Below are 13,828 nucleotides of genomic sequence, written 5' to 3'. Positions count from 1 at the left end.
AAAGCTCTCGGTTCGGGAATCCAAACTTCAAAGATGAGGGCTGCAGGTATGACTTGATTTCTTCCCTTGGAAACAAACAGGCAACCAAACCCAAAACAAACAACCAAACCCCAGCAACATCCAGACTACAATTTAGGAAAGTGTTCAACCAATCCTTCAACTATAAGGATCCTCAAAATATTCTCAGGTATCTATTTAACCATAGCTACCAGCACTAGAACAAGTGAAGTACAATTTCACTCTAACTTTCTTCAAATTTATCATCTCTATGTTACATTTTTCCATATGGTGGACCTGGGGAATCTTACTGCACCACCTTCTCACACCACCTTCTTTTCCCTCTGACTTTTCATCACTTACCTTCACTTTCTCATAGTGAATTGCCCATGCCTTCAACCTCTCCTTACAGCCACATCATTTTCAACTGGATGTTCCCCCTTACGACATTAAGTATGGGGTTCTAAACTGGACCCAGTTCTTTAGTAAGACCAACTCAGTAAGGGCTATTTCTTTACTGATCTTAATTTTGGCACTCCCAATAAATATCAAGAGTGAATTAAGATTCACTTACTTGCAGTAACACCACTGTCTATTCCTTTAGTTCATGATCAATTGACATGAACATACTTGTTGCTGTATTAACACCAGCTGACTGCTTCTTAAAATATGTTTATTTGCTTCTTCCTTCTTACGGGTTGCACATCTAGCTTATTCTATTTCATCTTGTTGACTTTGGAGTGCTCCTTATAAGCTGAAAATAGTCTGAAGCCATTTTGCCTTTTCGGTCTCTTCTCAGGTTGGTGGCATCCAGACATTATGTCTAAGCATTAACTGCTCTGGCACCAGAAAGATTCCCTTGTGGATTCCCTACACTCAAACATCCTCCTAGTCTGACCAGGATCATCAGCTGTGCATTCCCTGAACTTCAAGAACATCAAAAATCCATGATTTGCTTAAACTATGGTTATTCAAAACTACCAAAAACTTGACTGAATACACTTTACCTACTCTACTGCCCTGTGCCTATTTACCTTGTCTATTAGGGATGTTAGATTGGTTGGACAGTGGATGGATTTTACTGTTTAACTGTTTTTTATTTATTTTTACTGAAAGTCCTACCTGAGTGATCTATTAGTTTAACAAAAACAAAACAACCAAACAGCAACAGACATCACAAAACCCCACAAAACAAACATGTCTCCCCCTAGCAGTAAGCTAGCTTATTGCTGCTCACCCTTCACCAGAGTCCTTTGTGAAAATCTGTACTTCAAAGCAATCTGGGGAAGACAACACAATTCACAACCTGTGGTCCTGCTCTCATTGGCTGAAGTCTCAGAGGACCCAGGGTAGTCTAATATTCACACAGTGCTTAAGTCTATCTCAAGCGACAACTATATATGGTTACAAAACCATATATATTTAAAATGCTTTTGTTTCCCTTGTGTCTCAGCAGGCATGTGGAAAACGGCAGTAAAAAGAGTGGTCAAACACAGAATCAGTCTCTCCCACTCTTGCGTACAAGACTGACTAACTGTATAATCATGGGTACTTTGTTTTTGCAGTTCAAAAACTTGAGATAATTTTTGTATTTGCAACTCTTGTGATGTCTTATTTGCAAGTTTCTCCCTTAAAAGGTACTAAACACTTGTTCTGAGAAGTGAAGCATTGGTTTAGTCACACAAAGAGGAACTTCAAACTGAAACTGAGTATTGCTCAACTCAAATCTCAGGACTTGACAACAGCAATTTACTGTTGCTGAACGCAGGCCTTTTAAATTGTACAGAAAACCCACCCTCATCTTTAGAGAATCATTGTGAGTTTATTTTTTCCCCACAGTTAGGGAACATGGGATCTACTTACCCTATAAGGACACAGCCTTGACATTTATCATTGCACAACCTTTTAAATTCAGTAAAAGCAGGTCACATACCTTCACAGCTGCATATGTGAACTATCTTTTAGACAAGCAGTCTTTTTAGCCACATCAACCTGTGTGTCAAGCGATGGTAACCAAATGCATATCTGTCTTCAATGCACATCACTGCACCTATCCAGCTTTTCTCTGGGACAGTTTCATTTCAATGAGAACCAGTTTGTGATTAAGCTTAAGACTTTCATGAACTTATTCCTGTTACTTTGAAGTACAACCACATGAGCCTATCAAACACTGAATACACAAGATTCCTGGACACATCACTTGCTAATGAAACTATTGAAAGTACAGTTAAATCTCCTCCCCCTAATGTATTCTTCACCTTTGTTTTGCAACATTTGGTTTAAACTTCCAACTATTTTGTGTTGTAATACTGAAAATCAGGTTCTAAAAGTGTGGGAAAGCCATTACAAGGAAAACAAGACATATTCAGCAAATCCTCTTTGTCCTTGATGTAATGAACTCCTTCTCATGACAGGAACTAAGTAGCTTTCACAACAGTTTACATCCAGGTGGCTCGTTTTAGACTGAAAGACTAGATTAAAACTTTGGCATCTCATCCAAAGGCCGTCACTCACTCCCAAGTTTGACATAAGCAGCTGTAGACATTGCCCTCCTGCACCTTTCGGAAAGCCAAGCTGCTGCTTGGGAAGGAAGGGGAGATGGGAGAGCCAACTATTGACAGAGGGTAGCACCTGCTGTGAAGGGAGCATGTGCCCTGCGGCAACCACAATGAGTTGGGAAAAGCAGCTGCAACATTAGTTACCAGGGTTAAGCTGTAAGCAAGTGCAAGAGGTTGCATTTAGCTGCTTGGGCAGCATTTATTCTTCAAACAGCCCTTCCTCACCTAAAGTGAGCCTAAGGGAACTGCCTGGAAAGCAAGATCTATCAGGGTCCAATTAAGGCCACAATGAAAAGCCTTCAAAATCTCCTGCATATAATAGACCTTTATACATAGTTGCTGTCATTCCCTCCTCTACCCCATCCCATTGAATAAATTTGCATGGTCGTAGATCGGTTAAAAGTTAAATTCCATCTCTATCTTTACAGCATTCACATAAGAGATCTTAAATCAACTCTGATTACTGAAGAGTTACACTGACAGGAACAATGAACAAATAATAGCTTGTTAAGCATAGACTGTAAGTGAAGAGAGGTCAGGGAGAAGCTGAAAATGCTTGCAGGAGTTAAGTTTGCTTGGTATTTTTCCAGTTAAAAGCTAATGAAAACTAAGGCCTGCCAAAATTCAATCAGTTCACATCATTTTTTTTATCTCACATTCAGCTTAATCTTTACCCCTAATCTACATGTAAAGTTTTTGCCGTTTAACCAGATAAAACCCAGAAAATCTGAACACTGGTCAAATCAAAACCAGGGACTGGTTTGGGTTTTGGGTGTTTGTTTTTTATTTATTTGTCTTATGGGCTTTTTGTTTGCTTTTTATTTGATTGGTTTTGGATGTTGGTTTTTGGGTTTAGGTTTTTGGTTTTTTTGCGGGGGGGGTGGTTTGGGTTTGTTTGTTTTTTTTTTTTTACGAGGGCTTTTAGAGAAAAGACAAGGGGGAACGGCTTTAAGCTGAACGAGGGTACATTTGGATTAGATATTAAAAAGAAGCAGAAGTTCTTTACTGTGAGGGTGGTGAGACACTGGCACAGGTTGCCCAGAGAAGCTGTGGCTGCCCCATCCCTGGCAGTGTTCAAGGCCAGGTTGGACGGGGCTTGGAGCAACCTGGTCTAGTGGAAGGTGCCCCTGCCTGTGGCAGCTGGGTTGGACTAGATGATCTTTAATGTCCCTTCCAACCCAAACCATTCTATCATTCTATAACTGATCATTTTGAATTTGTATTTTCATATCCTCTGCCAAGGAACCACTGTTTGGAGGGACTATGCTACAGAAACATTGAAAAACTGCAGCTTGTTTTTCTCCTTTTGAATACTCGGACTGTTTAATTTGCCCAGCTTTAAGCTGCTCCTTGCATACTTCAAGAAATCATTGCATAGGCTGAGAAAAAGTCCTCTGTAATTAATGCATTTGACTACTACAGGCAAAACAGAGATTAACAGCAAAAAGAGTCAAAACAGACTAGGAGGGGTTATGCTACATTGCTCAAGTGCTTCCTACTGTTGATAGCATCTGAACAGTATGGGAAGTAGGGAGGAGGGGAGGTGGGAGGGAGGCAGAAATAGTCATTCAATTTGAAGAAAAGGGGACAACAGTAACTAATACCAGGACAGGCTGACAGAAGAAGAATTTAACCTTTAGAGTAGAAGCCCAAGAATTGCCTGGGAGGCCATCCAAAATTCTAAGTTCCAAAAGTCATCTTATGCCAACGACATCTACTGTCCTTCTGTGAGTTTGTCTGCTCTACTTCATATGCAGAGCAATGAGCAACAACAAACGAGGTACTCCATAAAGGACCAATTCCTCATGCCTGTGAAGGGAAGGCACCTACACCTTCCTAATGGTCAAAGCTACCCTCATATATTACGTTATGTAACTTCATTACAGTGTTCCCCAGCATTTGCTTTACTCTTTTCAAAAGGTTCATAATGATTTTCTTCTTTTAAACTTTTGCACACAGCTGAGTTGCAAAAGAAAAAAATGTGAAAAGGAGAAAAAGAAGAACTTGCGTCTTCGATTGCCCTAATTCTAGCTGACTTACTCATCACTCCATTATTTCAGAAAGACGCGTAACCTAGGTAAGATTACTCTGCCACTCTCTCTTTCCACAGTTAGTAGTTCTGTCCTACAAAGACACCCTCTTGCAAGAGTTGATTGTTTTGACCATACTTTAATTCAATTCCCATCTTCGGACTGCCAAGGAAGTTAATTTCCAACAAGACTGGTAGTGTTCTTCCTTCATGGAGCTGACAGGCAGGGACTGGATTTAGGCCCAGACTCCCAAAGCTATTTAAACACCTCCAATCCTCCTAGTGAAAAGGACCTAAAAAGTACTTGAGAATTCAGTCCCCATGTTCAAACAGGAATTCATGAAACTGAAAATAAGCAGCTTGCACTGCCAGTTAAAATCCAAGTTTTTTAATTGCAGACTACTGATAGCTCAACCTAAGATGATATTTGACAAAAAATTGTTTGTTTTAGCTCTATTCTACTGTGCCAGAAATCAGAAGTGTCTTCTTAAAATATGGAAAACCATTAGACCAAGCTCAGCTGTTGATCACTACCGCTCAGAACTTTCTGACTGAGTTGCAATCCATTCAGAAGATCCCGAGAGCTATTTCTTTCCATATGGAGAATCAAATTCCATATTACACACAATTCTCTGAAATTTCCTACAAGACTCAAAGCAGTACTCAAACACACATTCCAGTTTCTAGAAGTCGGGACACCTATAACCGAGAGTTGCTGAGGTTGTGTTGAACATCTCCACCTGTCAAAATAATTTTTTTGCTTGCTCATGGTGCCTCTGTACTTGGCTACTATGTATTCTCCTCCTGTGTGTTTTATAATTTGCTCAAACACAAATTTGCACTACTTGTAACAGAAGGAATTATTTAAGTGTATGAATTCAACCTTAACATAGAGCAAATAGGCAACATGTCAATGCTGTGAAGTGAGGCATTTCTTACCATACAGTTCATGGCAAAGTGATTGTGCTGTGTCTGAAGCTCCATTGCATGGGGATGACTGGTTCCAATCTCTGTGTAGCTGTTGAGGAACAGACCTTTGTTGTGTGTAATCCAGTCAAACATCTATAAGAAAATATTAAGGAAAGGGCAGGGAGGGGGGAAGAGGAGGAATAAATCACTAATTTGTTATGGTAGAAATCATAGACAACGTGAGAAATCTGTGAACATGTAAGACAGAAAGAGTCTAAGGCCATGAAAACAAACACAGCGTTCTTTCTATTGTAAGTTACAATACATTTTAACCACATCATTGCTGAAATCTGACTTTTTTGACCAAACATCTGAGGCTGTTAAGTCTTTACTATAGGTGTTTATCTCAACAAGCTACACTAAATTCATAATCATAAAGACATAAACTTCATTACTACTAAGAAGTCATAGTAAACAAACAGGCTTGGAGCACAGCCCTGAGTTACCAAGCTTATATGTTCTCTAGTGTCAGCATTTGTTGATGTCAGCAGCTTAGTAATTTACAATGGAAATGGCAACTCATGGAAATTAAATATAAATTCGTTCTTGCTGATTAAGTACTTCAGCAGCAAGTTTAGTAATTTTAGTTCATAACTTTACAGCAGATTTGAAAACAGCTTTTCCATTGCTGAACAAATTTCAAAAACTATACTTGAGCACAGAGTTACACATTACCTTCTTCCCGATAGATTTAAGATTAAATAAAAAGTAATTTAATATTTAAACAAACTTTAGGAAAGACCTTATCTGACAATGACCATCAAAAAAGGTACATAAGTATGTTAACAGTGGCACTGGCAGACAAAGTTTTCAAAGGCCAAGTGACACAGAAAAAGCCTAAGTTTAACACAGGCACCCCACAGTGGTCTTGAAATCTTTCTGTACCTCAGTTCCAAAAACCCTCCTACTCTCTGGATAATCTGAGACAGATTGTTCAGGAAAAAATGGTAGCAATAAGCAATAAGTACTCATTTAAAGATTTCTTAAAAATATGCCGGCTAACAGAGCAGTATCATTGAATCCATTATTCTACCCAGATACATGACAAATCAAATTATAAGTAAAGCACAATATGGTAAGGACTGTAAACAAAACAAAAAGCCAACAAGTTTTAATATCTCAGGACAACTGAGATAGCTGATCGCATACCCCTAAAATTTTCAATTTCTTATCTAGACTGCAATGAAGATGTGTTAAAACATTATCCAAACTAGATTCTGGTCCTACCCGTGACCACATTTCTCTAGGCAGGCTGACTTTCCTGCCTTCAGTTACTTACATGACAACTCCAATCAGATTCCCTCCCACCTTGCCCCTTTTTTGCCTGTCTCTCTCCTTAACAATGAGGCCCTCAGTGATACGGTTTAGTGGTGGTCTTGGCAGTGCTGGGGTAATGGTTGGACTTGATGACCTTAAAGGTCTTTTCCAACCTAGTTGATTCTATGATCCACCCCAGATTTCTTGTGCAAAGAGTTGTGAAAGTCCTCCAAAATGACCATGTTTATTTCTCTCCATCTAATACCTTTTTTTTTATTTTCCAAAAAAGACTCAGTCCAAGCTATGTAGGAAACTTTAAGGTGAGTAAATGGAGAACACAGCTTTCAATACAACGTAAACACCATCAAAATATTTTTTGTTCATGCTGTAATAAGGAGTAACTAAGTGACTGAAAGGTTGCTAAAAAGCATTTTTGACCTGAAAGCGCAACGTCTTATTATTTTCTAAACAACTTCTAACTCTAAATTCACTTGAGCAGATTTTTTTCAACTCTTTACACGCCCCTACTATTTTCAGCTATACCCATACAGTAAACACTTACTTTTAAAAATTATTTCTTTTTTAAACACAGCAGAAAATATGGAGAGTAGTGTAAAGAAAATCCCTGAGCAGAAATGGTAAGGGTAAGGGAAAGAACAGGGGAAGAAAAGAGAGGAAGAAGGAGGATAAAGCAGTATGATATATATGTGCTCTGCTTTTACTCTACCCCATGCGTCTGCTTATGAGCATTGCTGGAGAGCAGGATACTGGTTTAACACAGACCTTTGGTCTCATGCAGTTCAGGCATTCTTACATAAAGCACTAAGAAATCTGGCAAAGACCATACTCACACTTCACTGCATAGTCTAGTTAACTTCTCCCAGAGAAAAACTCCCCACCCTTCCTTAAAGCTATTTGTTCCATGGTAACAAGTTAATAATGTGAGTGCAAAACCATTCTAGATGAAAATAGATCTTATTTGAGCTCATCTATAAGTGCACTGCCTGCCTCATTTCCTCTTCAAATTCCATGACAATCAAGGGCTTTCTCATTTGAAGGGACAGGTTAGCCCAAAACATTCTGAGATCACTCAGTCCCCTGTTAATGACATATGCACTGTCAAGAGAGATACATCAGTTTTTAGCCTGGGACTTTAAATCCTGCATCAATGAAGCAGTTTCTCATGTCAGCCTCTTCAGACTTTGTCAACTGCCTGTCACTAAAATCCCAAGGGTCACTCAAAAGGAGACCAGTGTTATCCTTAGTCATCTGTATTTATAAAGCATACAGCATTCATCTTCACTTGATGCATGCAAAAGTATCCATCTGGAACAAAAAACTTACCACAGCACAAGCTTTTAAGTCACTACCAGTTAAAATTTTCTCCTGTGAGAACTACCTGTCTTCTTTACAGCTTAGAATTACTACCTCATCCCCTTTTCTCCATAAGAGTAACGGTCACTCTCAGTCAAGAAATCCTTTATTTCTCATTTAAAAGGCTAGTGATTAAAGATTAAAATTACTATTTGCAGTTATCCTTGGTACTTCTTTCAAGTCCATCAAGCGGAGCCCATTTATACTCCCCTCACCCAATTTCTTACCTTTTCAGCATCCTGCTCAAATAGCCTGAGCTGAAAACATTGGTCCAATTTCAGTTTCCGTACATGCCACATCTGATGCAGATGCTGCCGTGTTGAGTGCAGCCTGTCCAGCATAGTGGATACTTTGGGTAAAAGGTTCTGTAAGTCTGCATTCCCTGACCCAGAGTTCTTTTTGGGAAAGCTATCACTGCTCTGTATCCGCTGGAGCAGCTTTTGTCCTTCCACATCAAGGTCCTCAATAGGGGCCTTAATGACTTTCTTTTTTAATTGTGAATGCTCCTCTATCATATTGCGAGCACCTTCCAGGTCCTGAGGCATTTCCTTTTTTGACAGTATATCTTGCAGCTCCTCCAGTCTGGACAGCATATGGGTTGCATTGCTAATATAGTCCTCAAAGGCAACTCTGATTTCTATCCACTCCTCATGGTTGTACTCCAAACAGCCATCAAATTCTGGGGTTAGCTGAGAAGGATCAACTACTTTGGTAAGGCCTTCCAGAGACACCATATTTGTCTAAAAAATAAAAATGAAAATAATAATAATAAAAAAATGCTGTTACTGAAATGAATATAAAATTTTATTTCAAGTTTTTGTTTTTCTCTTTGTAAGAGTTGACCATTTTGCTCATGAAGTTCACTCAATAACTTCTCTCATACACTTCTTTTCAAGTATTAATTCTGACCAGTCTCATGTCTTGCAGGTATTTCCCCAAATGAGAGAAATATTTTCTTTCTCTCTTACATCACTACACTTAAGGAGAAAACAGCAATCACTCTTTGACTTCTGTTCTTATTAAGTTTTAACTTTGTGTATCGTAAAGCAGCAGGAGGATAACCGCAAGTTTCAGTTGGCTGCTTTCCTCTGGATGCTGATGATATGATTACCATAGTGCAGACCAAGACAACAAACATGAAACCTAACTTTTTACCATTAGGGGTAAAACTCTAATTCCATCTTTCTCACTCTCAGAAAAGGAATATAAATGACAACATGCACAACTACTTAGCCTAAGTACATAAAGAAAACCACATTTCCTCTAGCATCACTGGCCTAATGTATCCCTCCTCTCATCTAGAACATAAGTTATCTGAGAGTTTTCAAGGTGCTGATTAGTAGTGAGCAAACTTAAAACCATGAAATCAATGTAATTTTGTATACCATAGGGGAAATTACCTCAAACTCAAACTTAGAGCTGCCAAAGTTAGTCCTCTGTTTTTGCCAGAAATTGTCTGGCTTGATTATCAGTGCAACATGAATACAACATGGAAAGGATTCCTGTAAAATCTTCAGCAGAGGCTTTATGGAGTCCCATTTTGACCCACGCATATCTACAATGACGGTGAATCCTCGTTTACATACTTCCTCACTGCAGAAGAAGAAGAAAAGGTTATCAAGCAAGTGTTACAACTTCAAACACGGCATTCGACTGCACCACACTCCCTAATGAACATGGTTTTCTCAGCTACACCCTAGGGTCCCACTGTTGACTAGCTGACACGTACAACATATCTCAGGTACTTCTCAGGAAGCTTCTCTCATCCCCCTGCCAAACTCCTTGTAGGTGATAGCTTCACACCTGTTGCTGATTTGATAATCTGTCTTTGTCTCTTTTTTCATTTTTATTGTTTATATTCACAATGATTCACCTTCCATTTTTGTTTCCTCTTCACCTTACACACTAACCACAATTTACTGAAGCAGCAACATATAATTCATTTACAGTTGACTCTTCAGAACACACACATTTTACTGATGACCAATATTCATGTCTTTTTAATGACTGAGGGGGATCCTCTAAAAGACAGAGGATGGCGTACTGTTCTTACCTACCACTTCTGTGACTTTTTTAAACTGTCTCCGACTTAGCCCATTACTATCTGAGAGTTAAAGAGTTTGTGGATGGGAAAAAAGCCTTTATTGACAATTCCTTCTGTAACAGGATCAATATGTGGAAGGTTAATGGGTAAGAAAGCATTTTATGGCTGTGAAGAAAACGCATCAACCTGTTTCTACGAATCTGAGCTCAATTTTGCTGCCCAAAAGTTGACAGACCTTATACCCAAATTCTCTGGCAACTCTCTGAGAATGGCAGATTTAATTTCTTTTCATCAATACCTTTAGTACACCTAGTGCTTGCCGCTGATCAAAAGTATCAATCACCACCAACACCAGAAATTTTTGTTCTGTTCCAGTGGAATTTGCTACGTGACCTTGTTAAGATAGAAAGGAAAGTAGTTCAAAACCAATGCATCATAGCCAATGGACTATCAAAAAGGACTGAATGTCCATTGTTTGAGTACATGAGTCATTTTCAGGGATGTGACTAATATAAATGCAATTGTGGAGTTCACGTGGTGAGGTTTTCACAGTGTCCAAAATGCAGGAAGCTTCACTGGCATACTTTACGCAATCTCATTGGCCACACTATAGAAACCTGAGTTATGGTTGATACAGGAAAGCAGAAAAGCTTCTAAAAGAAGTGATAATACAGATTTCTTAGAAGAGGATTTCTTTTCAAGTTTAAAAAACAAACTTTAAAAAAACAAACAAAAAAACCCACTAAACAAACAAAAAAACCCGAAACAACAATAAAAAATCACCACCATTCTAAAAAAAAAGAGTTTATCAAGATAAATGTTGGCTGTCCCGCCCGCCACAGGAATGCCAGAAATGGCAATGGTAGCAAAAAATACACTGACTAGCTTGGAATACATTTAGACTACAACATCTGATTTTCTCACCATGGTAAAAATGTTTTCTAACAGCCTCACAGGTAAAGGACAAAAACAACTACTGTTTTAAAGATACACCCGTTACTGAAGCCTGCATGCTATTACACGAGTGCTGCTCAGCCCATCCCTATCCTACCATGCAAACTGAGCATTGAGTGATGAGGAGCGCCTGCCACTAATTCACATGATGCATACATCTACTAGGATATAGAAAATGGACTGGCCTCCATCATGTGGTACAACGTAGATGTGTCCTCCCATCATGTGGCCCCATCATCTGACAAAAGATGAATCCCTTTTGGCCAACGATCACAAAAAGAGTTCTAAGAGGCTTTAGTCAGCCAAGGTCATCTGTTAGGTAAACCTGAACTACGCTAATACCTGGTCCGCTCAACACTGATGACTTGAGTTTAGCAATATTTTTAAATCAGATACATTGTTAAATTAGTAAAATTGTGAGACTGAAATCACCTTAAGTGTCCAGATCTCTTGCCAAACTCATACCTCTGAAACTGCAGCTACATAGAGTAACAGTACTGCAATAACTATTGACCAAAATAATTAACAGACTAAATGTTTGGGGCTATTTGTACCAGTTGGGCCTTCTTAATTAGCAAGATGTGCATGATCAGTCCCTAAAACTGTATGAAAACAAGTCTTGCTTTTAAAAAAGCTCCCTTTATTCTAAAAGCTTTGCCATGCTTGCAGGGATATAAAGCCTGCACTAACTTTCTTTCCATTTTAAATCTATTGATGCTAAACAAATATACATCTTTTTGCCAGAGGACCACTGTACTTTGCCAGATTATGTCTCGAAAACTCTCTTGGGCATATTTGTTATTTACATCTCAAACATTCAAATGTGATGTCAAATTACTTTAGAAATAAAAATCTCACGCCTAAGTACTAAACACTCCTACACTTCAAAGTGAAATAAAGACTAGAATAATTTAATTACCAATAATTGCTCTTAAGGAAGGCCATACACACTATCAACAGGAAGTTATTTTAATAGAAACACTTTTGACAGTCTGAAACTGACCTCTGACTACATCGAGTGCAAAGGAGATTGTCTATAGATTAAAACATAAAAGAAACACAGAAGATACTGCATTCAGGGATCTTGCCCATGGGATTTTTTTCAATTATAGTGACAACTGCTCCTTGAGGTTTGCCTGAGTGTCCTTGAGGTCACAGGCAAACATAATTCAAGCACAGTCAGCATTGCTCCAGTCTGCACCAAACGCTGGCAGATTCTAAAATGGACCTGAAGTAAGGTGTTTACAACCATTTTTATCCCTCCTTCATTTACTACTAGGAACAAAGTTCTGTGTGAACAAACTTTTTTACATATATATATAAAATACAAAATACATAACTTTTTAAAAAAGCTATATGTAATTTTATATATATATGGGGGTGTATATGTACACATGCACTAGCACTGGATTTGACTTCTGCTATTTCTTTAAATAGCACATTGTAATTCATAGCTTAAATTGTTGATAATACAATGGTATCACTACTTTCAGTGATCTCTCCACAGGTTTATCTGAGACTTGTACAAGCAACTTTACATATCTCTCTCCTGATTATTCTTGTGCTGTATCAGGACACTGTAACTTACCTAATACAAAAAAACAGCTAGGAATCTTGTGCTGACCTCACCCCATACAAGGCATATTGTGAATGATGACCAGCGTGTTTCTAATTATTGATGTACTGGAAGCCTTTGAGTTTTATCCGCAGTCTTCAGCACAGAAGACTGAACCAATTCAGTCTTCTAGCTTGTGGATGTACTGCAACATAATCCATTTGTTTTGTTTTATAGCTTCAGAGCTTATCAGACTATCACTTACCTAGGAATACACGCTAGGTATGAAATTAGTCTTCTAAGGTCTTCTTGCCGTATTCTATCATGGTTACTACGAGCTGGAAATGTTAGAATGGGACCTCCACGCTTATCTCTGCCACCTGCAAAATTGAACATGTTAAAAGACCCCACAGCATAACACCATTCTTGTTTGCAAATCTAGTCTTCAGAATACTTCTGGAAAACCTAAGTCCTACACTGTATCATTAATATCCACTTAAAGAAGTGATATCAAGTTAAATACCAACACTATCACTTAGAGACCATCTTAAAATTGAATTTTGGGAGTATCAATCAGCATATTGTCACCAATTCCTACAATGAGGAAGTACCTGTCAAACAAAAATCTAAACAAAGAATACCACAGCATTACACTTAGACATTATAGTCACATTCAAGTTTGACTGGCAGTGTGATATCTCCAGCAATGGTGCTTTGTTATGTATTTAACTTTTGAATCAGCAATTGTACAGATTAAATTTAAATACAAAGTTACACTACTTTGTAGGCAAGCATTTAGAGGATACTCAGCACCCACCACAACTAATGCAGGAGCCCAGACAGAGCTCCACTGAGAACACGCTCCCACCTGCAGGTGTCCAGCTGCAGGTTGTGCCCTGCTCCGGTGCCAGTACAGCAACAGTGAGCACAACTCTGGGACATGCGCCCAGGTAGAGGAGCTCCTCTGCTTTGTGACAGAGCTCCGGGAGAAGGAGAGAAGGTTGAGGAGTGTCAGGGAGTCCAAGAGAGAGACTACTGGAATGCTACCCTACCATTCCTGGCCAGGCCCACAGGAAGATAGGATGCGTGAT

The 13,828-nt window shown here is 38.9% G+C and overlaps 1 protein-coding gene across 1 annotated transcript in view; it reads right to left on the bottom strand.

The window, feature by feature from the left end:
• TRIO (trio Rho guanine nucleotide exchange factor) overlaps positions 1-13,828 on the bottom strand; it is a 249,428-nt gene that overhangs the window by 158,346 nt on the left and 77,254 nt on the right. The window contains exons 3-6 of the mRNA XM_030473732.1: positions 13,003-13,117; positions 9,585-9,777; positions 8,412-8,924; positions 5,524-5,646 (exon numbers count right to left, since the gene is read on the bottom strand). Of these exons, the coding sequence (XP_030329592.1) occupies positions 5,524-5,646; positions 8,412-8,924; positions 9,585-9,777; positions 13,003-13,117 (944 nt within the window). The remainder of the gene's footprint in view (positions 1-5,523; positions 5,647-8,411; positions 8,925-9,584; positions 9,778-13,002; positions 13,118-13,828) is intronic.

Source organism: Strigops habroptila, chromosome 1 (genome assembly GCF_004027225.2).
Source record: "Strigops habroptila isolate Jane chromosome 1, bStrHab1.2.pri, whole genome shotgun sequence".
Classification (NCBI taxonomy): domain Eukaryota; kingdom Metazoa; phylum Chordata; class Aves; order Psittaciformes; family Psittacidae; genus Strigops; species Strigops habroptila.
This window is presented reverse-complemented; position numbering and strand designations above follow the sequence as displayed.